General features: G+C 37.3%; 1 protein-coding gene and 1 long non-coding RNA gene across 3 annotated transcripts; both read right to left on the bottom strand.

The window, feature by feature from the left end:
- Window positions 1–7,684: 7,684 nt before the first annotated feature.
- LOC147864570 (uncharacterized) lies at window positions 7,685–9,287 on the bottom strand. 2 transcript variants are annotated; one of them, XR_015529870.1, is made up of 3 exons: window positions 8,691–9,287; window positions 8,353–8,443; window positions 7,685–8,248 (listed from the first exon to the last, which is right to left on the bottom strand). It is a non-coding gene; the product is annotated as an uncharacterized LOC147864570 (long non-coding RNA). The 2 variants fall into 2 exon arrangements; XR_015529869.1 differs by having other exon boundaries at window positions 8,353–9,287.
- A 128-nt stretch (window positions 9,288–9,415) lies between these two features.
- Window positions 9,416–19,118, bottom strand: LOC147864569 (uncharacterized). Its single transcript, XM_087320498.1, has 19 exons — window positions 18,837–19,118; window positions 18,545–18,732; window positions 17,493–17,572; window positions 16,932–16,982; window positions 16,367–16,849; window positions 15,999–16,259; window positions 15,707–15,775; window positions 15,210–15,380; window positions 15,073–15,124; window positions 14,616–14,975; window positions 14,434–14,544; window positions 14,117–14,308; window positions 13,755–14,033; window positions 12,437–13,069; window positions 11,837–12,348; window positions 11,692–11,752; window positions 11,367–11,435; window positions 11,073–11,272; window positions 9,416–9,691 (listed from the first exon to the last, which is right to left on the bottom strand). The coding sequence occupies exons 1-18, from the start codon at window positions 18,856–18,858 to the stop codon at window positions 11,171–11,173; spliced, it is 3,696 nt and encodes a 1,231-aa protein (XP_087176624.1). The 5' UTR covers window positions 18,859–19,118; the 3' UTR covers window positions 9,416–9,691; window positions 11,073–11,170.
- Between the last annotated feature and the right edge of the window lie 7,045 nt (window positions 19,119–26,163).

The raw sequence follows: 26,163 nt of genomic DNA, 5'->3' as shown, positions 1-26,163 counted from the left end.
AAAGATGCACCCAAAGGTGGACATGTGGTGTGTGCAAACAATGCCTCTTATCCTATCATTGGAGTAGGAGAAATTGAGCTTTCGACTGCAAATGGAGGTGTTGTCATCTTAAAGAATGTATTGTATGTGCCCGGTATCAAGAAGAACTTAATTTCGGTTCCTTTGATTGCCAAAGCCGGACTTCATGTACATTTTGTTGATGATAAGTGCATGGTTCACGATTATAGCAATGGTGATGTTATCGTGATGTCCGGTACATTATGCAATGGCTTGTACCGTTTAGATACATACAAGAGGGCTTCTCTAAATGCCTTGGCTGTACATACTTCTTCCATGGCTGAAATGGAGCTTTGGCATGCTCGTTTTGGTCACTTGAACTTCAATAGTTTGCTTCACTTGCAAAAGAAGGATATGGTTATTGGGTTGCCTACACTTGAGTCCATTGAAAAACATGCATGTGAAGGTTGCATTCTTGGAAAAATGCATCGTGCTTCTTTTCCAAAAGATAGTCATACACACACTACAAGAAAATTACAACTTGTTCATAGTGATGTGTGCGGTCCTGTAAAGACTCCATCTTTTGGAAAGCATGTATATTTTGTTACCTTCATTGATGATGCTACTCGTCATACATGGGTGTATCCCATGAAAGCAAAGAATGAAGTCTTTTCTTGCTTCAAATCATTTTTAGCTATGGCTGAAAATTTTTCCGCAAATAAGCTCTTGACTCTACGCACGGATCGTGGTGGCGAATATATGTCACATGAGTTTAATGCTTTTCTTTGTGAAAGAGGTATTTTACATCAATGTACGGTGCCATATACACCTCAACAAAATGGTATTGCAGAACGCAAAAATAGAACACTCTTAGAGATGGCACGATGTATGGTTAAAGGAAAGCATCTTCCTAACAAGTTTTGGATGGAAGCGGTTATGTGTGCAAATTATGTGTTGAATCGTTGCCCTACAAAAGCGTTGAGAGTCATTACGCCATATGAGGCTTGGAATGGACATAAACCTATGGTTAGTCATATGCGTGTGTTCGGTTGTTTGGCATATGCTCTTGTGCCATCACAACAACGTCACAAACTTGATGACAAGGCAAAGAAATGCATATTTGTTGGTTATAGTGCGGAAAGTAAGGGATATCGTTTGTATCATCCATTGACGGACACAATTATTGTGAGTCGAGATGTTGTATTTGCTGAAAATTCAGCTTTCCCTTTTCTTGAATGCAAAAAACAACCAACAGTTAGCTCACAAGATGTGTTTGATACACTCATGCCTTTGTTCCAAAGTGTTGCGCTTGACCATGGACATGTAGACCAGCCAAGTGAGTCTCAAAGGGATAAAAATTTCCAGCAAATAAGTGTTGAAAATGCACGAAATGTCCAACCAAATGTGGCTGAAAATGAGCATGAAATTCAGCCCACGCATGATGTACATATTGAAGATGTATTACATAATGAACGTATGGCTATCGAGAGGTCACAAACTATGCCGAGGTGGCTGAAACAAACTTTGCAAGATAGCAAATTGAGTGCACCTTTACTTGGTAAAACAAGATCAAGCTCTCGCCATGCATCATGTAATTTTGTGGATTATTCTATTGTTGCAATAGCATGTATTGAGGAGCCACTTACTTTTGAAGATGCATGTGATGATCCACATTGGATGAGTGCTATGCAATCAGAAATGGATTCCATTCATAAAAATGGTACTTGGGAGTTATGTGAATTGCCAAAAGGAAAGAATGTGATTGGTACTAGGTGGGTTTACAAGATTAAACGAAAGCCCGATGGTAGTATTGATCGCTACAAAGCTAGATTGGTTGCCAAAGGATATGCCCAACAATATGGCATTGATTATGAGGAAACTTTTGCACCTACTTCACGCATGACTACCATTCGTACCGTGGTTGCATTGGCTGCCCAAAGAGGTTGGAAAATGCATCAATTGGACATAAAAACTGCCTTTTTAAATGGTGATTTGCAAGAAGAGGTTTATGTGAAGCAACCTCCTGGATTTGCTATGAAAGAGAAAGAGCATATGGTTTGTCGCTTGCATAAGGCCTTGTATGGTCTCAAGCAAGCTCCGCGTGCATGGTATGAAAAAATCCATAAGCACTTGATTTCTCTTGGCTTCACATGTAGTCCGATTGAAAGCACACTTTATGTACGCAAAGATGGGGCTGATCTACTAGTGCTCGTTCTTTATGTTGATGACATACTCTTGACTGGGTCATGTGATGCAAAACTCGATTTTCTTATGGCTGATTTGCAGCATACTTTTGAAGTCACTTATCTTGGTCTTTTGAGCTACTATCTTGGCATCCAGTTTGTATCCGTTGAGGGGGGAATGTTTATGCATCAAGGAAAGTATGTTGAAAAACTACTTCAGCGTTTTGACTTTGAGGATTGCAAGCCGGTTTATACACCTGTGAAGACAGGATTTAGGTTCTCTGTTGAGGATTCTAGTGATGCGTTTGATACTTCTCTTTATCAACAAGCTGTGGGATGTCTTATATATGCATGCAATACAAGGCCGGATATACAGTATGCAGTCTCCCAATTGAGTCGATTCATGCATAGCCCTGGCACTAAGCATTGGCAAGCAGTGAAACGTGTGTTCAGATATCTTAGAGGCACTTTGAGCTTGGGTCTCTTTTATGGCAGAGATACTCAGCCATGCTTGCATGCTTTTACAGATAGTGATTGGGCTGGTTGTTATGATACTCGCGTGTCCACTAGTGGTAATTGCTTTTTCTTTGGAAACTCATGTATATCTTGGTTGAGTAAAAAGCAACCTACAGTGGCGACATCAAGTTGTGAAGCTGAGTACAGGGCAGTTTTCACAGCTACAGTGGAGTGTATATGGCTAAGACGCCTTTTGATGGATCTTTGCATGGAGATTGAAGTTGCTACACGTATTCTCACAGATAGTCAGAGTGCATTGGCTGTTGCACGAAATCCTGTATTTCATGCACGGACCAAACACATTGAGGTGCATTATCACTATGTGAGAGAGCGCTTTCATGCAGGAGATATTGATTTGGTATATGTGCCTACACAAGATAACGTGGCAGACATATTCACCAAAGCTCTTCCACGAGAAAAGTTTGAAGCTTTTCGCAAAGCTTTAGGCTTATTGCCTTGTGGGGGCTGATCTGTCACTCCTTGTACATGTTCACATCATTCGCTCCAGGGGGGTTTGTTACACTTGCGTGTTCCTCTAGTAGCTTTGATGTGAACCATTTTCCCTATACATGGGCACTTTTTACTCTAGTGTTGGCTAGAGGTTTTTTCCCCATGTTACCACATACATGAGTCACTCATATGTGGTGGTACTTAGTACTTAGGGATATATATTTCAGCTCCTATTTTTTTAGGAACATTCATCAATAGAGAGCCAGAGCTATTCCAGCCATTGCCTTCCTTGTGTGAGTGCTTCTTTCTTTGAGCTTCTTGTGTGTTTCCCACTCTTCCTCACATACCCAACAATTCGAGCATATCAATCCAACCATAGTGACACATGTTGTTGCCTCTCCCATCGTACCGATTAAGAAGTTGCTATTTAGACGATGCACCACCACGGAACATACGAAACATAAAAGTGATGGCTCGGGATTGAAGGGTATCGATTCGACCAGACCAATGTAGGCTATATATCATAGGCACGTTTCGATGTTGGGACTTGTGGGTTATAGGCCCACCACGCTTCCACTGCGCCGCTCAAATTCTATTAAGAACCTAAAAACAATTACAAATTTGCCGCTCGGATCATACTTAGTAAGAAGTTCTTATATTACCAACACGCCACAACTGAACATGTGAAAAATAAGAGCGACGGCTCGGCATTCAAGGCTATAGATCCAACCACACCAACACACGGTTTATATCATAGCCAAGTTTTGATCCTGGGACCTATGGCTTATGGGCTCACCACGCTTCCAATTACTATCAAGAAGCAAAGAAGGAAGATCGTGCTCCGAACGAATTTGCTACACCGATCATACCGCCTATGCAATTGTTCTTTGGCAAGGTGGCTCGATGGACCACAGGAAACTTAAGAGCGATGGCTTGGGATTTGAGTCTATAAATCCAACCAGACCGACATAGTGTATATATAAGAGCCAAGTTTTGATCCTACGACTTGTGGGTTATGAGTCCACCACACTTCCACTGCACCACTTGGATCATCCCTACTAAGATGTTGTTGTTTGGCTGATGTGCCACCATTCAACATGTGAAACATAAGAGGGACGGCTCAAGATTCGAGCATAGCGATCCGACCACACTGACACATGCTTTTTCCTCTCCAATCATACCAACTAAGAAGTTGCTATTTATATGAGGGACAACCACAAAACATAAAAGCGACGTCTCGGGATTGAAGGGTATCGATTTGACCACACCGACACAAGCTAAATGTCAAAGCGAAGTTTCGAATTTGGGACCTCTGGGTTATAAGCCCACCACGCTTCCACAACGCCACTCAAATTCTGTGAAGAACCTAAAAAAGATTACCACTTTGCCATTCGAATCTTACCTACTAAGAAGTCATTATATTGCCGACACGCCCCAACTGAGCATGTGAAACATAAGAGCGATGGTTCAGGATTCAAGGCTATAAATCTGACCACACCAACAAACTATTTATATCAGAGCCAGGTTTCGGACCTGTGGGTTATGGGCCCACCACGCTTCCACTACGCCACTCTGATTCTTTGGAAAACGGAAAATAGATTACCACATTGATGCTCGGATCATACCTACTAAGATGTTGTTGTATGGCCGACGCGCCAGCACTAAACATCTAAAACATAAGTGTGACGGCTCTATATTCGAGCATATCGATCTGACCACACTGACACATGTCGTTGCTTCTCCGATCGTACAGATTAGGAAGTTGCTATTTAGACGAGCGTAGTGATCCAACCACACTAACACACGCTTTTTTTTGCCTCTCCGATCATACCGATTAAGAAGTTGTTATGTAAATGAGGCACCACCACGGAACATACGAAACATAAAAGCGACGGCTCAGGATTCAAGGGTATCTATTCAACCACGCCGACGTAGGCTATATATCAGAGGCACATTTCGATGTTGGGACCTGTGGGTTATAGGCCCACCACGCTTCCACTACGCCACTCAAATTTTGTGAAGAACCTAAAAAGAATTACCAATTTCGTTCTCGGATCATACCTAGTAAGAAGTTGTTGTATTGCCGACACACCACCACTAAGCATGTGAAACATAAGAGCGACTCTTTATATCAGAGCCACGTTTCGATCTTGGGACCTGTGGGTTATGGGCCCACCACGCTTCCACTGCGCCATTGTAATTCTATGGAAAACGAAAAAAGGATTATCACCTTGACGCTCGCATCATACCTCCTAAGATATTGTTGTATGGCTGACGTGCTAGCATTGAACATATGAAACATAAGAGCGACGGCTCGGGATTCAAGGGTATCAATTCAGCACCGACGTAGGCTATATATCAGAGGTATGTTTCGATGTTGGGACCTATGGCTAAGACCCACCACGTTTCCACTACGGCCCTCAAATTATGTGAACAACCTAAAAAGAATTACCGCGTTGGTGCTCGGATCGTACCTAGTAAGAAGTAGTTGTATTGCCGACACGCCACCACTGAACATGTGAAACATAAGGGCGATGGCGCGCGATCCGAGGCTATAGATTCAACCACAGCAACGCACGGTTTATATCAGAGCCAGGTTTCGATCTGTGTACCTGTGGGTTATGGGCCCACCATGCTTCCACTGCGATACTCTGATTCTTTGGAAAACCAAAAAACAATTACCACTTTGCACTTGGGATCATACCTACTAAGATGTTGTTCGGCTGACATGCCAACACTGAACATGTGAAACATAAGAGCGAAAGCTCAGGATTCGAGCATATCGATACAACGAGACTAACACACTCTTTTGCCTCTCCGACGGTACGAATTAAGAAGTTGCTATTTAGAGGAGGCACCACCACGGAACATACGAAACATAAAAGCGACGTCTCGGGATTGAAGCATATCGATTCGACCACACCATACTTCCACAGTGTAAAGAACCTAAAAAGAATTACCAATTTGCCGACTGTTCGGCCGGCTGTCCAGCCAGCTCGGTGCGGCTTTCTTTGTCCGACAGCCGACTGTCAGACGTCTATCTCTGTCGACAGCCGGCACTATTCGCTGGCTATTCGGCCGACTGTTAGACGCCTATCTCTGTCGGCCTTTTCCATTCCATGGGCTTGCTCTATTCCTTTTTTGACATACATACATATATCCACCTCATGTAGTCTTTCTTCCTCATTCATGCTCATTAGCAATACTAAATAGTGAGTGATTTTATTCTTCATAGATGCTGTTCGTTAGGAAGTTTCTTGAGCAACCACTCAAGTGAAGCCTGATGCTTAGCACTGAGATTTACTATTCTTTCGAGCATCATTGAAGCAATGATTCGGATCGGTGATCTCTTTCTCCTCCTATGTTCGTTTGAGAGGTCCCTAGTGACAGAGTAGTGATCAATCTGGTTGCGTGTGATTGATTTGTGGGTGATTCCCATCTGTCCAGGGTTCTCTTTTCCACAAGGACCCGAGTAATTTGGCAGTTGCGCTTGTTTCTTGACCTTGTCATGGTTAGAACAGAATTGACATAAAGAAACACCATAGCCAACACAGAGAGAGCAGGAGCAGGAAGTAAAGTTAAAGACAAACACAGAGGCTTATTCTTTGAAGCACCAAAAAAGGATTACCACTTTGCCTCTTGGATCGTACCTACCTACTACTAAGATGTTGTTGTTTGGCCGATGCGCTACCACTGATCATGTGCAACTTAAGAGTAACAGCTCAGGATTCAAGGATATCAATTGGACCACACCGACACACGCTTTTGCCTCTCCAATCGTACAGACTAAGAAGTTGCTACTATTTAGAAGAGGCGCCACCATGGTACATACGAAACATAAGAGCAACGGCTCGGGATTTAAGGGTATCGATTTGACCATACCGTGTTTAGTTTCTACTACCAACTCCCCCAATCGGGTCAAGTGACTTTACCATAGCCAAGAACTAGCATTAATCGTATTCATTGCACAATGATGGCCAAACAACATCCAATCAAATTTCATTTACAAAAAATTGAAGTTGCAAAAATCAACAAGATTCATGACACCATCTAGTCATTGTGGATTCTTTCAGTAGTGGCATTAATTCTCAATGTCACAAATATCAAGACAGAATGCATGAAAAGCATGGGCAATTAAGGGTAGGAGCAAAACAGGGAAGTCGAAATGAGAGTGATTGAAAAGATATTTGTATGAGAAAATAACTGAGAGACAAGACAAATGGGAGCACAAATCTTGAGTAATATAATACATTCTTACTAAGATTACACCACAATGGATTGACATCCCATGACTAGGATTGATCTACCTGAGATAAACCCACCCCTTTTTTTAATAATAATATTAGTGCACTCATGAATTAAGCATTTTCCATGGAAGTAAATATTTGTTTTTTCTCTTCAAAGTACAGATAAAACTTTCTCCACCAGATCATTGTCTATAACAATCACAAGAATCTCATATTTTCCAAAAAACTGAGTCATGAATTAATGACCAGCTCATTTGATGCAATTGACTAAAGATTACGGAACTCAAAATAAACTGTAATCCAATCATATGATTCATACGCCCACAACTATACAATCTACTGGATGTTTGTAAGAATTGCACAGTTTTTCCACAGTAGATATAACAATCACGAGTCCTCTAATATTTCCAAATTGTTTTTTGAGTCATAAATTGATTACAAGCTCATTTGATGCAGCATCTATCGAGTTTCAATTTCTTTATCGCATGCTTCTTGCCTGAGATCCAGGCATTCTCATACAGATTATGATCAGTTCAATTGGTAAATTTAGTTTCTATTTCAAAACAGTATTTTGTGCGTTCGTGATGGTCTGTCCTTTTCGTCTTCATTTCTTGCAATACTATCATGGCATACACATGGCTAGACATCCTGGAGCCCCCAAGACTATAATTGGTTACCTGAAAGTATTGGTGCTCTCAGCTTCCTAATGTTGTTGAGCAATATGTTCCCAAATGTGATATCTGTTGCCTTTTTAGGATGCTCAGCATTACCCAAACGGATTGTCGCAGCCATTTGTCCACAAGTATATTGCTCGTACCAATCCAAGGTTTCCACAATGTCAGCTACCTTTGTAGCCTGTTGCAACACGGGGCTAAAATTTCATAAAATATAATCACTATAGGCGTCTTCATGCATTATGGCAACCAGTATTACAACAAACATTTCATCTGATTCTTTACCACCATTGTAGATTAATCTCATATATTAACATAGATGTCCTTGGCTGCACAATCTGACCTCATTCTCAAACAGCATAACCTTATAATAGACCTGAAACGAAGATTAAGAACTAAGACTAGAAATCTTACATATATCTTCAGTCAGTGTGTCCTCGGGCACCTATAAAATAGTTTTATCATTGGATCTCATCCAGCATGAGCGTTATCCTTGGACAATCCAGCATGAGATCCATGAACTTTCGCTACTTGCCTTTCCTCTTGGATTGGCTATTTATAAGAAGAAAAATGAAAATAGTTTGTTCTCAAACCTGAATGTATTAGTTTTGCCCAGCTCTTACCCAATGCTTACATGTTTGGGAGGGAACAAGTTCCACTAGTCCAGTATGTTCTTGAACCTGAGCGTATTATTTTTGCCCACCTCTTCACATGTTAAGAAGGGAACAAGCTCCACGAGTTCAAGAATCAAGAAGAAAGATAACCAACAACTTGTTGCTAACATAAAATATTACAAGTCCTCTTTTCCAACTCAACAATGGTTTTCATACCAGCTTTGAGTTATCCTGAAAAGTTCAGAACATCAGGGAAATTAAATCATACAGTATAAGCAGATAGATATATAACCAAGATTCAATTGACTATAAACATGTTTTCATCCTATGAAACACCAGTTTTACCTTAGTTGGCTTGAAATAAAATTCGGGGAGACTTAGCAAGAAAGCTTCAAATAAATGAGACAATATTATCATGTTGAAATCATCATGGAATTTCCTCCTACTAAACACTGCTTTTGTTTCATTAAAAACCTCTCTAATTCTTACGTAATATAAATCTCAGCATAAAAATCCTAGCCACAACTCATTGGACCTAAAAAACTCTACCAAATAATGCCCCTCAGCTCTCTCTGAAACCATTGTTTTGATTATCAGTTTACCATGACACTAGCAAGAGCAGGGTCACTTAGTCAGTCTACATAAATAGAACAAAGGATATTTTTATTACGATACAAGAGTTCCTTATAAGAAACCATTGAGCATACCCAAAAAGAAATGAATAACTGCATCGATGAACCAAGGCAATATCTCTTTATTCCATACATAGCCATTCTGCTACAAAATAAATCATTTGTACAAAATCATCTTGCTGAACAGCCGAAGGGAACTTTTGGTGATCCATCAGCAACAGCAAGACAAATTTTCCTTACAAATTAGAGAAAAAATCAGTGACGGGTAGAAAGCTTTTGCTACTATACATAATGTGTTACAAGCCGTTCATTTAACTTCTTGTTTCATCTCTCCTATGGTACAAAATTTCTACTGCATCCTTAGCCTTTGCTTCAGATCTGTGAAAAAATTACAGTGACTATTATTACCAACTCCTCTTTTATAGAAAGCACATAATAACTTAAAATAATGTGGTATTCCTAAAACTATTTAATACATGCTATTCACCACTGTCTCAAAACCATATTATATTCTATGAGTAATATTAACAATATCACATACCGTGAAATATAAGCACGAATAATGTATAATAATAAATGTTAAGCACTATAACCGAATCCACTCTTTCCTGAATATTAGTGGGTGTGTCAGATTACTTATTAGTTTATAATTGTAGGATCTCTTCAAATTTATCATAATAAATAGCCTTATCGTCCCATGGTAAACATCAGAAGTAACATCAGGGATGCTATTTCAGTCCTTTCATCACGTACGGCCTCTTGCTCTCTTTAATATTTAGAACATGTGTTCCAATCGCAAGAGAATCCAACCTTTCTCTTGCATATCCAAGTGTTTGGAGGACAGATGAGGATCTTTGAATCATGCATCAACCAGTTCCAAATAGGTTTCAGGGTCATAGTGGTAATTCAAAAATGATTTCATTGTAGTTATTTGACATGAATCAGCAGAATATAATGTCTGGCCTGCAGTATCTGTTAAGTACTAGCCAGTAGAGAGGTGTCAGATCTTGTTTTTGTACAGTTATTTGACATGAATCAGCAGAATATAATGTCTGGCCTGCAGTATCTGTTAAGTACTAGCCAGTAGAGAGGTGTCAGATCTTGTTGCTATGAAGACATGTGGAATGGCACTAACAATTTTTGCATGTAACCCATAGTCAAAAGTTTATTTTGATAATATTGTATGGATTGGCTGCCATCCAATAACAGTGGAAGTGGTGCTGGGAACATCCCCAGCAAGATCAAGATAATGATGACAATAACTCTAACCAACCAAGCTATATTGCACAACTGAAGCGGCAGATACAAAGGAAAACAATGAGATTAAAGTGATAGAATCTCATACTCGACAAGATGAGACAGCAGTAGCCTACCCACGTCACACCACAGATAAAGATTGGCACAATAGCTACTCTACAGGAAGTAAAACCTTTATTTTCTTGTACACAACATATTGTGTTCTCGCAATAGTGTCAGGGGTCTCAGAACTTGTTGCCTGGGGTTCCTCTTTAATGTTCGTTATGGAAAACCTCAGTGATGCAATGATGAATGAGAATGTTGCAAGGTAATGGCACTTTTGTTTCTGTCCATGAGGACTTGTGAATATAGTTGGGTTTATTATGTTTAGCATATGACACATTTTATGTCCTTTGCATGGGGTAGGTATTACAGCCGGCTACCTTGGCAAATAGCAATGAATATGGAAAAACTCAAACCTTACTTCTACAAACAAAGTTCTCATAATTATTTAAATACTTACGCAATGAATATTGATGTCGCCCTATCCATCAAATAAACTGGCAAACATCAATCCTCCTGGTTCATGCTTCAGATATCTGTAGACAGTCTTTGCATACACTATGTTTCTTGAAACATGAAATTACTCCCTACATCATTGGCTAATTGCAAAATGCCACGCATCTGTAAATATGGATTTTCCAGAATTTTTTCATTGTTGCACTGGAAACCAGACAAAATGCTTTAGCAAATACAAAAAAACATGGACCGAGGTTATCATGACTCATATATGAATAGAAAAGAAATTTCTTTATACCTGTTGAGCTCGGAAAACCAGTGTGTGTAGCACCTGTTGATACTTCTCAGGTTCTTCGGACATCATTCTCTGCGTTAAAAAATTTACTTGTGACAGTTATCAAGTATGGTCTAGCATAGGATATATGGAAATCCAGTGCATTCTATGCAATAGAGCATAGGTCTAAATGTTCCTCCTATTCTACTACAGCTGATATTAAAAAACGAAATGTGGTTGAATAAAGATAGAGATCAAAACTGATTTTGAAAATACTAACTCAAGCATTGATATACTTCATGGGACATGATTTGGCAAACTGCACAACTAAGTCAAGTAAATAGCAAACCTTCAAAAGAAAGGATGCGGTGTAATAGGCCACCCGAGCATCCATATCATCAAGCAATGACCTGAAATATGTAAATATACTCTAATACACATGAGAACCAGATTGACAACAAAATCTTAGTACCCATCAAGAATATTGTGTATACCTGAAAAACTCTTCACCTCCAACTTCCTTAAATGCGGATTGCTGAATTGAGCATTTTCCAATAAGAAGAACTAGAACTGCAGCTCTTACATCTGATGTTCCACCCACTATACGTCCTCTGCCTTGACTACCAACAGCTACACCTAACGACATATCTTCAGTTGCTGCTCCCGCTAATTGCAACAAAGGCCAATACAACACATCTGTCGGGATGTCGGCAATCAGCACCCTTGGAGCAGCAGCTTGCCCATTCAAGAGCATTGCTGCCAAGGAATTTGATTTGGGATTCCTGTTAATTGATAGACTAAATCCCAAAGACTCCTGCGGTTCATGTATGTGCTGCCTATTGTCAACTTTTTCAATTCCAGTGACTGGCGAGGATGATCTTCCGGTAATGTTCCTATGACTGCCAAATCTATCCAACACCATGTTATTCCTTATGAATGTATTTGAATGGTTCTCTTGAGATGGAGGAAACATGATGCAAAGTTGTGATAACATCACTTCACACATCTACAATAGCATAACAATGAGTTCAGTAAGTCTTCACGTAGAATAAATAGCTTAGTATGAATACAAAGTACAATCACAGAAGTGTTGCCTGTAAAATGTTGATATGGTTTGCATCATTTGCAGATACAAATTGCCATAGAGCTGCATTAATTATCTCAAGACTTTTCTTTTCCCAATTTTTTATTGTCATATTATAGTCCTCGGCTTCCGCATCTATTGGCTTCTGTGTAAAACTGGTTATTGCTGTCTGCTGGCATTTAACAAGCAGCCTTTCAAGAACTAAAATGAAGCCTCTTCTTATGGTGGCATGCTTTGACCTCAGCAAACCATAGAACACATGTAAAGCTGAACATTTGTCTAGTGAATTTTTAGAATTTTCAGCTAACGCAGTTGCCTGTCTGCACCCGGATAAATGGGAGGGACTTTGTGGTAAGAGATCAAGCATGTCAGTATTTCCATGAGTCAACTCATGGGATAACACATCTACAAGCCATGAGTAGCCTTGGGATCGGCAAGAAAACTTAGAAGAATGTAATAATGCACATAATGTGGACCAAGCATGAGTATTAGAATCATATGAATTCTCTGTTGAGATGTCATTATCAATACCAGACAACCCGTAACTGCCCATTGTGATCGACATCAACTCTGAAAATTCCTCAGCTGGTTGTGAGTACGTGGAAATCAGATCATCAAGAATAGATGTCACCTCTTCCAATAACTGAAAAATAGATGAGAAATTCCATCAATATTTCATGAATATTAATTAATAGATTTCAGTTCAGAGAAAAAGTGTTACACAACGTTTATGTCTGTTTAAGCTTAGAAAATCCAATACATTAAAGCTTATTGCCCATTTATATCAGCACCCTAAATACTTAATCACAGTATTTAAAACTTAGAATTAAATAGCTCTTTGAAAGTTCATAAACTGATACTCATGTTCACTAATATTCACCTACAATGATGCAAATAAATCATCAGACTATATAGATTAGCTAGTGCCATGTTATGATACCAATTTCTAATTAAGCACATTAGCTGATTCATCAACACTGGGTCCCATATAAGCGCCCACATTTAAGTGATGGTCCTAAATTTGAAAGTCGACAGGGCTGATTTTCAAGTTCACTGTTCACTAAATTTATGGTATGTAAATGTGTTGTGAAATAAAAACTAACCACATAATCCAGCTAAATCTACCATGTCATTTTCGGAAGCTAAAATCTTGGGTACTGAACCAGAGTCTGGTATATCTAACTTAAAACACAATATCTTGTTCAGTTTTTCCTCTTCATATCCGCATTATATGCGATGATCAAAATGGTGCTTGTGCTGATATATATAAAGTCAGACACTGGATTAAAAGTACTTAAAAGCTCAGTAATCGTTACAAGAGGACATACTCTTGAGTTGAGGCGGCCATTCTCAATATCTCTGGACATAGCTGCAGTGATGGCTTTGAATAAACCTTTGCCTACACTCTTGAGTCCATACTTTAAAGCAAACCCCACTGATTCAGCTGCATCCGCAAAACAGAGGGCACCAACAACAGCCTGAATATCATCAAACCCCAGACAGGGGTTTCCAGAAATATGGAGTTTGTTGTCCATCTGTGTGAGTATAGAATCCAGCACCACACAGAAAAGATTTGTTCTTTCTTGCGAAGATTTAGCTCTCCCATACTGCAAAAGCATAAGGGCACATTGAGCTATTATAATAGAACTTGACAGCATCAATATCTTGCATTATGAGTTAACCTACTAACCTCCAGAAAAATAAACTCAATGCCACCAAGGAGGTCCAGCTGTTCCATGTCAAATATGACCTTTCTACCACCACCAGCATCTAGAGGTCCTGCTATCTTATACAACAAGTTTGACATCATGCAAACCAATGTACAGTGAAGTTCATTGGCCCATGCATTTTTCCAGCTTATATCTAAAAGTGTCTTAAGCACCTGTTTACAATACCATGGAAATCCATAAATGTATGACGCATTTAAAGAACCCCCTAATTAACGACAAATGAGATGCAGAAAGGATAAGTATTGATCATAAAAGAAACTCTCTTTCCCAAACATACCCTTATATCAATTCCATATAAGCGTTCTCTTTGTACTCTACCACAATCACAGATAAAAAAAAGTAAGCAGCTCAAAGCTGACACCCACACTGCTTCTTCCTTCTCTCTCATCTGTGAATAAAGTAGCTAGAAATAAGGTTCCCGATAAGCCCAGCACAAAGCATATGTATCACAAATCAGACCTGGACAAGGAGTAGCAGCATCTCAAACAATATCTGCAGCATCCACAACTCAAATAATTTGACAGCCTCTGGGGTACAAGTATCAACCTTTTTCACTGTGTCTTTAAAAGTTGGTGTCTCTTCTTGAGGTCTCTGTAGTTCAGATCTTTCTTCAGCCCTGAAAGCTTCTTGCAAATTAAGACCTCTTTTTGAGGATAAAAAAGGTGATACACCTCCTAGATGGGCAGGTGGTTCTCCTTCTTCGATTGCAGGTTGGTCTTCAATTTGAATTGGTTCCAGCAAATGTGCATGAATACCAAGGTTCAAAAGCAAATCAAAACAGCGTATTCTGACAGGCATCGAATGTGAGCTTAGCATACCCTAGAAAACCATAAGAAGAACACATACAGTTAACATATGAAATCCTCCATAAGTAGTTCACCCGCTTAGCTTCAACTGAAATTGCATTATGTCATACCTCTAACATAGAAAAGGTCAGTGGTGCAGCAGTAAAGGGGTCTGCAATATACCTGTTCACAAGAATTAGAAAGAAGAAACTCGTAACCTGCTTCCGTGAAAACAAAGCATGTAAAATGCAATTATAAGATAACTTACATGTCCATTATTAACTTTATAAGAACACTTCCTGCAACATCAGCAGTCTCTACTGATAGCCTGCCAGTTGGTAACACAGGACTGTTGCCCCCTAAGACACCTCCTTCAACGCAAAATGCAGAAATTACTTCCTCGATTTCAGCGTTTTTTATTCGAAGAGGCTGTTGCTCACTGTCAGAAAAAGCAGACAACCAATTTAGTTCTCTCAATGAAATTCAAAGCACAGCTCATACTCCCAACATTTTGAAAAATACCAAGCCATTGATTCTAACTACAATAGTAGCTCCTCATTTCAGTCTGTCATTCCTCCAATGCATGTACACATGGAATCACAACTTTTCAGACATGCAAATGAAAGAGGAATAGAAGGGCGAGTGAAGACAAAAGGAAGAAAGAAAATATGGCTGGAGGCCTAGATAGGCCTATGCAAATAAATGGAACACCAGGGCACGAACAAACAATAAAAGAACCTTTTCATAAAGATCATTAATTATTACCGATAATGTTTATACTGGAAAAGTGGGCGTGGTCTTCTTCTCCATGTACTCTTAGGAACATCAGAATCCCTGTTAAGAAAGGGATGACAATCAATGACAAATTTTAAATTTTTTAATTTTCAGTAAACATTTTCTTGACATGCTCATCCTGCCCTCATCTAGCTCCAGCCATTTTTAGAAGCATAAAATTTACCAAATTTAACTATTGAAGGAAGTTTTTCAATCTCCACAAAAGTGCTTATACTGAAGCTTCAGAATAAAATATAATCTCTACATTATGCTTCCAACATACCAGACTTGTGATTGAGTCTTCTGACGCTTCAACGCTGTAATCGCACGAAGATGAGATCGAATAGAGCCTCTGTCCACCACTGTTGTTACTTTAGATGGTTGTAATAGTTGATCATGAATGGTATCGGCATGGGACTTTCTTTCTTCTGGTCTGCCATGTTGTCTGTGAACCTTGAAGTGATTACTCTTCATAAACAATGTCCCTGCTCCCATATCCGAAAATTCATATAGCCGTTTAACTTGAGGCCTTGCAATACCCCCACTGCCTTACACATCAATTGAGTTACATTCCAAAGAATTGATCTGTGCTAACGAGCATACACAATATTTAAATTTACAAGCAAAAATATTACAAAACAGTAACCACACCTATCTGTCATGACTGGTGAAGGTACCCAACATTGCTCTCGGTTCCGATCCATCCACTTCCATTTTAAGACATCATTTGCGATGTAATCCACACCTTCTTCTAAACTATAGAGCATTGCTGTTTGTTCTGAATCTTTAACATCAGATGGCCCTCTACTTCCTGAGGGCCCATATGAAGAATGAAATACTCGACTCCTGGAGATTTCTGCAATTCGAGTTGATTGCAAAAGATTACTTGGTAAATAACGTGCCACAAGCGAACGCACATAGTTTAATGACTTCACGAGAGCCTCAGAGGCAAAGGCAGCTTTGGTCAACCCCTGTGATGGTGTTGACCATGCCGCTTGTCTCAAGCTACCAGGTTCATTATTTCCTTGCGTGAATGTAGAGGTCATGGATGCTTTGTTCGTGGAATTGCATTCAGCAATCAGTACTGCACAGAATGTGTCCACTTGCTGTAACATTGCAGGCTTCGGGATGTATCTGCATTAGAAAAAATAAAATTAGATGGAAATCATTAATCATTCCTATGACTGCCATGACAAATTAATAATAGTATAATTACCTAACGAGGTATCTTTTGAGTAGTAATACACAACGGGAAACCACTGGGGGGCTGTCAAAAAGAAGCAAATTTTATTACATATACACAAGGGTGATAAAGTTATTTATAAATTTATTTGATTGAATTGAAAAGATTAAACAACATCACAAACAACAAATGGGTTTGTTGAAAAACAATAAAAATTTGCCAATAAAGCTTATTTGCCAAAAGTAGTGTATCCTAATCTGGATTTCAACATGAATTCCAAATTTTCCTCGACAAAGTGCTTATTACAGTGCTCAAGGTTAGAATCAAAATTCGTAAGTGTCTCATGTTTCAAGTGACTGCAACCCTCATCTATTTTGCATGTAGTTTGAAGAATTCCCGTGAAAAAACTTCAGTTATGGAATGAATACATAGAAAAGCTTCCACGATGTGCTTCAAAACGCTATTTTATAAACTAGCCATGATTCAAAAATAAGCATTAACACAGCAGCTCTTTGTATTTACATATCCAAACCCAAGAAAAAGTATAATGGGGTCAATACAAAAACAGAAATCCAAATCAGCAAAGAGCTCGACCTGCGTTCTCTTTCTGCATTTGCATGCTCCAAAAGCACTATATAAGCTACATCCACTGTTAAAGGATTTGACAAATAATCCTGTAAAGCAAAACATCATGAAATGATTTAGAAGTCAGCGTGATCCCAGCATAACTGAATTTATATAATAGGTAAAATCTTCTAATTCACAGTTCATAATTCTGATAAATCGTTCAAGATTCAACAATATCAATGATCATCATAATGCTTGCAAACGTAACTACAAAGGTATGCCAGACATCTGATCTAAAGAGATCGATTGTGATGTTGGTCTGCCAACCTGTGTTTCTTCTCTGTAAAGATAAACAGCTATACATGCCTAGCATGATCAATATTAACCTCTTACCATATGATGTTTCACTGATTGTTAATCCCACTAGACGTGATTAGAAACCCTCCGTAGTAATTCCCATTACTTCCATTTTTATGCCAAGAAATATATATAGAAGTGTACTGGTTTAGATAACAGCTGAGGATTATTCCATGCCAGTTCTGCGTATTTAGTTGGTATAATACACTAAAAGGCCTTTTCATGTTTTTCATTGGTAAAGCTACCCATTCATAAGGCAACTTTTTATGCTCTCTTCACCCCACCAGGAATTCTTGAATAAATCAACTTAAAAGAATAAATAAAGAATTTGCTTTGAAACATTAATAAACCAATGGTTAAACAAAATGAGGTAAAACAAGCTGAGAACTGAGAAAAGATCGATCATCATGAAATGTAAAAATAGCTAGATTTCTGGCAACTAAATTTTAAAATTAGTGAAAAAGTTAACTAAACTGAGGAAAAAAACTGGAGACTGACAATGCTGAACTGGAAATTTAAAATATAAATATAAATATAAATTTTTAAATAGTATATAAAATGCAAGGAAAAAACAATGTTGAAGAGAGAGGAGGTAAATTGAAAAAATAATAATAATAAATTACTCAGTAGACAAAATTAGAGAAGAAGAAAAAAACTAGCAGTGAAAAAATCTGAATGATGATAATTTGAAAAAGATAAAGATAAAAAATGAAAAACTATACCTGAAGAGTGAGAAAAGCTTGCTGATGATGATGGTGGTGGTGATGGCTTGTAGATAAGCAGGAAGCAACAGCACGTCGGAGAGGTTCAGGAGGTTTTTTCATGGAAGAAATGTCCACCTTGTTTTTGCTTTTCTGAGAAGACCCCAATTGAAATCGAGACAACCCTAACCCTAATAGAGATCTCCCATCTGATGATTTCATCCAAGAATCAAACCCCAAACGAGCATTAGCCTTCTTCTGTGTTCTGAAAAAGAAGAAGTAGCAAGGATACAATGAAGAAGCTTATGCTTACCTCTCTCATCACCGCCCATCATCACAAAAGCATGTTCTGAGAAGAAGAATAAGCCCCCTACTTTTCTTCTTCTTCTTCCCTCTCTCTCTCTCTCTCTCGCCCCCGCCTGAGAGAATGAGAAATTGGTCTTTCTTTTGTCTTGATCTCTTCCTTCTTTCTATGTACAAATAAGTGACATTTCTGTAGAAATTTTTGTGCAGAGATGACTAAGGAGAGATTGTTGAAGCGCCCAAATCTGTCGCCATCGATAGAAGGATCTGTCTTCTGCTTCTCTGTAGAAAACAAAAAACATAAATCAATTATATTTAAAAAACAAATTAAAATAAAAGCAGAGGAAATGTCTCCTCTGTATTTTCTTTTTCTTTTTCCTTATACATATTTTCTTTCTGTTTTTCTTTTTCTTTTCTTTTTTTACTTTTTTCTATTTTGTTTGCTATTAATTATGCCTACAAAGTTTTGAGAAATTACAAAAGCATGCCTCTCTCATTTTTCTCATGTATGACATTCATGCATATACATACATTATTACATACATTCATTCATTGCCATTGCCCAAAGTAGCTAAGCTTCCAAATGATCACATGAAACTAACTCTTAACACCAAATCCACATAATTAAGCTTTTGATACACATTTTACCTTGCTCGTTGATCCTCTTGATCAAACTGTCTTGCTTAACCTTTCTCCGTCATTGTTCCTCAAAATTAGAATATGCGGGCTTCGGCTTAGATAGCATTCTTTTTGTTCATGTGGTTCTAGACTCAACCAGACACGAATGACTCTTTTCCCTAGTTCAAGGAGGAATTTGTAAGTTGATAGTGTAACTGCTAGAATATGTTTCATAACTATCATGGAGGGGAAAAAACATTTTCATAATCTCACACATTCCATCTGAAAGGTGTGCTTGTGTGCTTAATCTTAATTTTCACATACTTTGACATCTCTATTTTACCATACTTCAATGAACGAGAATATTATTGTGATTCATGTAATTTGTAGCATACTTGAGTAATCATCCTTGTTATTATTGAGAAGGGAAATCATCCCCAATATATTACTATCAACATTTGTGTTTTTATTAAATGAGTTGCGTGTGCACTAGTTTTGTGAACTTTATTCTATATTTCAAGTCATAAGCAATATGTGCATTGTTGTCAAGCAAGGTTGTGGTATGATCGTGAAGTTGTTGCTCACTCAATAACACAATTATGCTTTTGTTACGCAATTGAATATCGCAACAAAAGTAACTCATGAAAGGTTTTGAATATGTTGATCGATTGCTAAATAACATTGTTTAGCAAAACTCAACCACTTCCCTTATGCAAGGGAACTGCTAATTTTTATCAACAAGATTTGTGAAGTTGCTTGGTTGTATGCACATTTTAGCGTGTGAACCAATGTAGGGGGTGTGATTAGGTTTTGAATATGTCATTACTTTGCTTGAAAATTGGTATCTTTTTCCTTTTGGGGAAGGGGGCTCTTGGTTCATTCATCTATAGCACAGAATAACTCTCTCAGCAATCATCGATCTTTCCTCTTTCTAAATAAATGAACACACTAACTTTATTTTCAAATATATTAGTAATAATAGTAAATGAAATAGTGTTTGTTTCCTCCGAGACTTACGAGCGAGCCTTCCAAATTTTGTTCAAAGATCATGTTCAGTTTGTAAACTTTGGTTCCAAGAATGATAATTTTCATTTACATGATAGATGATCGCAATTAGATTTTGGATTTGTCATTCAACGACATAGTAAACCGGTCTCTGTAGTGAAGGAAGAATGTGCTAGATTTGAGAAAAAGGGCAAGCTGAAAAGTCTGGTAAAACATTATGTTCCACTCCATGGTCAAAGGCCTCTTTTGATGTTTCCCACTTCACCCCCTTAAAGTTCCGTGTCTTTTCTCTTCTCTATCCGAATGATTGAGTGACTTGCCTTTCATGTGTATTCAACTTCTTCTTTCAATCATTAGATGTGATCTTTTGATTCTCAGCTTAGTGGGGTAACTGGACTAGGTATACACTATGGAATACATTACACATACAATATTTCCAATTTCATTATACCCAATAGGTTTATATATTTTAGTTTGGCACTTGATTTGAACTATCTTATCCCAAGTGTTGATTACGTGAAATTGGCGTTTGCATTATACATTTAACTATACGATGTTTATTTCTCTAGACCTAATTGTGAGATGTTTTTCCTTGGTATCTATCATGGGAAGGAAATTCCTAATATTGTTGTGGCTAGTTTGATTATTGTCTCAGATTCTCACCCTTCAACCATATTTTCATTCATGAATTGTTTGGTAATAATATACCTTAACTATTTGAGTAATTTGATTATGTCCATGGACACCACCATTCCTTATTCATTGGAATTTGTAAAAGGGAATCCCTAAAAAAGGATGTACCAAGTGAGTTCCCTAACTATTAGTGTGCAATTAATTCGTCATCATCCATAGACAACTCAATAAATAGATTTCATGTTTAATTTTTGGTTAGGAGGCCAATTAATACATATCAATACTCTTGTACCAGAAATCTAATTTTTGTGGATGATAAGAGCTCTTTGTGACTATGGTTGTGCTTAACTAACCATTGTATGTATTGGGAATATGATGTATCATGCGTTTGTTTTCTATCATTTTTTACAACATTGTTGTTTCTAGTTATTGTATTTGATTTGCCTTCACCATCTTTTGATATCTAACAACTTGCTACATAGTGCATATTTTATTTGAGTACAATTCTCCAACCCAACCATGGCTATACGTAACACATCATTGTCACGAAGAAAATAATGCAACGAGAGTGCTTTTTTATTGTTTCTCCTCTGTAAATCAAGTAAAATACTGTAGATCCAATAAATGGGCTTTTCTAAGATCCTCGTATTAAAGTGGGTGATTCACCATGTTGCCTTAATGTTGTTGATAATAGGACATGCCTTCTTACTCAATGTCCTCGAGACAAAGGTAAAGTCTTCAAGTGAATAATGATGTGTCTCATTAAGTTCTCATTGATCATGGAAATTTATGAATCAAGTGTCAATAAAGGCAGACACGTTGAATTGTCTTGCAATTAGTTCCCGAGTTGGGCTCATAATTATGTTGAGTGCATTCTCTTTCCTTTGCAAAGTGGGTAAACTATGTAAACATTAAATGTTTAGACGGCGTTGCTTTCGTGTGTGTGTGTGTGTGTGTGTGTGTGTGCACATATTTGTGATTAGTACCTCTACGACTGTGCTTATTCTCATGTCTACCGAGACATTAAAAGTTCTCTGAGGTGAGCTAGTTCAAATACGAGTCAATTTCTATAGCATTTCATCTCATGAGTGAACCCAAATCAAGTTTGAAGTTGAAGTTGAAGTTACAAATGCTCAAAGAACATAGAATATTAAACATTCATGATATATGCGTGATGCTTCATATGCAAGCAAAAAGGGTGTTCATATGATTATTAAGGCATTGTTTACATGTAGTTCAAAGGATTATTGTTATCAAATTTAAACACTTATGAAGCTTTGTGTGTCTATGCATGTAAAATGCATGATGTAAAGAGAGTCAATTTAACCATAAAAAGTAATTGAATTGTTGAGGTTTTTTTGGTTCTCATAAAAACGCTTTCATTTCTATAAAAAAAATCCACTTGTCATCACATTTTTTCCTTTCGGAATCTTTCCTTTCATATAGAGTTTAAATTAATGAATAAAGTTGGTTCATTTGATGCGAGTTGATGCATGGAAGATAGAAATGTACTTTCTTTTGCACATGTTTAGGGTAAGTTGGGCTCTATGAGTTTTCATTACAATCATATGTCAATAACTCTAAAACAGCATATGTTTTGCTCAAAGATACATGAAGCATAGTATCTATGGAAGTATCCTCTAGGCTCCTTGATGTCTTCCACCAAAGAATGCATTCACAAATAATATCATAATCAAATGATTACATGTACAACCAATGTTTGTAGGTTAAAATGTGAACTAGAACGATTATGCACAATGAAAAATAAAAATGCAAGAATGTCAGTTGATCACAATGCATATGAAGGAACACGAATATCATCCCATACGAAACAACATTCATCATCATTTCATTTTACTTTTAATCAATTCAAAATGCTTGTGGCATAGCTTAAAACCCTACAGTTTTCTTACAATAGATGCGCCAACATGCTTCTAAATTATCATTCCATGTACCTGCAACACTTGAGCTTTCTTTATTTTATATTGATGTTTACAAGAAAACACATGATTTCTTACTTTTTAAATATGCCTATTCAAATACTTGAATAGATGAGGATTCCTGTAATTTAAAAAAATTGTAGCATGCTTTTGCTAGCCTGTCAATGCTAAGTTGCAAACTACTCTTCCCACCATGTGACTTGTATCACTGATAGTACACCTACATCATTGTTATCAACATAAATATGATTAGCAGACATAAACAATTTCATTTTGATTACTCACCCAATTTCTCAAACTATTATTTGCACAAATTTTAATTCTAATGAGAACTTGCATTGATCATTGATCTATTTTTTACTATTTCACACTAGTTTCATCAATCTTTACGCCTTGTAAAACTACGGTCATTTCTCCACATGTGTATGGCAAAGTACCAAATAATCCTCTTTCTCATTCAAACCATATCATGAAATTGATCAATCTCATGACTATGTGGAAAAATAGGATCTTGTTCACGTGAATATCTTAGTGCTATACAACTCATGCCATTCATTTACCCTATTTGTGTGAACTTGAGCAAATACTTTTGCCTCGTAACATTGGTCATTTGCTACACTCGTAGGTGATGGATATAAAAAGAACTACATGTGATTTGGAAACTTCACACATATCTAATATACAATACAAGCATTATATGAATCCATATATTATACTATAAAAAGAAAAACTATAAAGAATACACATTGGATACCCCTTTTTAAAAAGTTAAATTTCTATGTCCTCATTCATTGTATACTTTGTGCATAGAACTTTTGCCCCATCTTTCTAGCTTTATTTGCAAGACAATTTCTATTCAAACCCATTTATCAATGTAATTTTGTAAACTCATTAAGTGAATAATATGGACCTATCGCAAAACACGATGTTATGCAATGCACCTAATAGATATTTTTATTGTTTTCTTCCAATAATGACATGGATTTCATGACATATGAATTGATCTATTTGAGAATGAAACACATATGATAATCAATAAGGGCGATGAAATAGTTTACATTGTAATGTTACATATGAGTACATCACATAAGTGTTACTCATTTAACAAGTGATACATTCTTTTGCCTACTTTTGCTAGAATTGCTTGCAAACTAAGGGCATGTGCATGATGTGAAACTAATATAATTAAGAGTTTATAATGAATGCAAATCAGGCCCATTACTATAGTCAAACCCCACGATATGCTTTTTCCAAATGGTTTTGTTGAGAGGTGGTGTAGTTATTTTTCTTAGCAAAGGTGTCCTCTTGGTCAAGTACATATGTAATGATTCAACCATGTGATGAATTGCCATGTTTGTTTCGTCCTTGTGTTTTTCTAGTATGAAGATTGAGGCCAATAAAATTACATTCGCTCCCTTTTAATTGGTCGTTCTTGAAAACAAAATGTGCAAGCTTAGAAAAACATGACATTGCTAAACGGAAAAAACATAGTTTTTGGTGTGGTTTCCCATTCTCATGCGCAATCATATTTTTCAATGGCCACATTAAAATCAAACGTGAAAGCAATTAGAAACTAGTATGATGTTATGTCCCAATAATATTGTTAGACTTAATAGACACAAAGAACGCATGATGGAGACCAAGCACATGACAAAATGCTCTTATATTGTGTACAACTCAAAACATTACAAAGTGTCCCAAGAGTTGGTACAAAAACAAAATGTGAGTTGGGACAAAACCATAATGTAAGTCTTGACAAGTAAAGACAACTCCACTATGAACCGCGTAAAATTTCTATAGAAATGTCACTTATTTGTACATAGAAAGAAGGAAGAGATCAAGACAAAAGAAAGACCAATCTCTCATTCTCTCAGGCGGGGGCGAGAGAGAGAGAGAGAGAGAGAGAGAGAGAGAGAGAGAGAGAGAGAGAGAGAGAGATTTTATTATCATCTTCAGAGGTCAAATATGACCTATGACACCAAAAATATTACATTTCATGTGTGAGAGAGAGAGAAGCGATGACGTTCCAAGAATAGTGTTAAAACATGTTTCTGATGTAACTTTGTACTCATAACTCTGTTTTTATGATTTTTGGCTCATTGCGAAGCTCGTTTCGAGAGTTTTCCAAGGATTATTTGGACGCTAAGTTTCGTTATCGTTACAAGAAGCTACAAGGAAAATTGTCATTGTCTCAAGTTAGTTCTCTCAATCTCTGTTAGGATGGCTGACACAACAACAGGAAGTGAGTTGATGATTGTTGATGGATGTGGTAGTAATGATGGTTGTGAAAATTACAAGAGGCAAAAGTGTATCGATTCTACAAAACATGAGAAAACATCGTATGCTGCTATTCTTGGTGGGAAAGACGTTATTGGAGATGATTATAATATTGACAGTCGTCGTGATTTTGTTAAGGCTTTGCTTTCCAATTTTATGGAAAAAAATAAGAAAGATGTTAAAGATTGTGTGGAGGAGGATGTTGTAGAGGTGGTGATGGAGACCAAGTCTATGTTAACAACTTTTGACAGGTTCTATGATCATGGTGTTATTTTATATTTCACTAGCAAACATCCTTTGGTATCATTGATTAAGCAGTGGTTGAATTCATTCATAATGCCTAATTGTGTTGAGGATGTCTATGTGGGTCCAAGAGGTTTTTATGATGTGGTTTTTCGATCGTCAGAACACTATATGGCTTTGATGGCGAAGGTACCAATCTTTTTTTATAGAAGATTAGTGCATGTGATGGAATGGGTTGTAGTGATGGGATTTTTAAAACAACAATGTCCAATTTGGGCATTGTTGTAAAATACTTAGCATAAAATACGCATACAATGTGTATTCCTAGTATTCTACAAGTATTCTAACTTTTTAAAAAAAATTCTTAGAATACTTATTTTATAGATAAAGTACGTTAAATACTTAGAATACATGTAGAATACTTGTAAAATATGTTAAATACTTCTTAAAATTTAAAGTTTTTTTTTCAAAAAAAAGAAAATATTTTTTGAAATGATAAATACTTGTTAAATACATTGAATACGTAGAATACATCAAATTTTGGGAATACGTAGAATACGTCAAAATTTTAAAAACGGAAGTTCTAAAACGTAGAATACGTGTAGAATACTTCAGAGTATT

This window comes from Azolla caroliniana, unplaced genomic scaffold, assembly GCF_043228905.1.
Source record: "Azolla caroliniana isolate FFs.n. ecotype wild unplaced genomic scaffold, voAzoCaro1.0.p SCAF_5, whole genome shotgun sequence".
Taxonomy (NCBI): Eukaryota; Viridiplantae; Streptophyta; class Polypodiopsida; order Salviniales; family Salviniaceae; genus Azolla; species Azolla caroliniana.
The sequence above is the reverse complement of the archived record's forward strand: the minus strand, read 5'-3'. Positions and strand labels throughout refer to the sequence as shown.

Excerpts from the sequence above, each read along its gene's own strand:
- LOC147864569 (XM_087320498.1), bottom strand. The coding sequence starts at position 18,858 with ATGATGGGCGGTGATGAGAGAG. Across the intron at positions 16,983-17,492 it reads AATGCAGAAAGAGAACGCAG|CCCCCCAGTGGTTTCCCGTT; the intron begins GTCGAGCTCTTT and ends TCTTTTTGACAG. Across the intron at positions 14,309-14,433 it reads TATATGGAATTGATATAAGG|GTGCTTAAGACACTTTTAGA; the intron begins GTATGTTTGGGA and ends TATTGTAAACAG.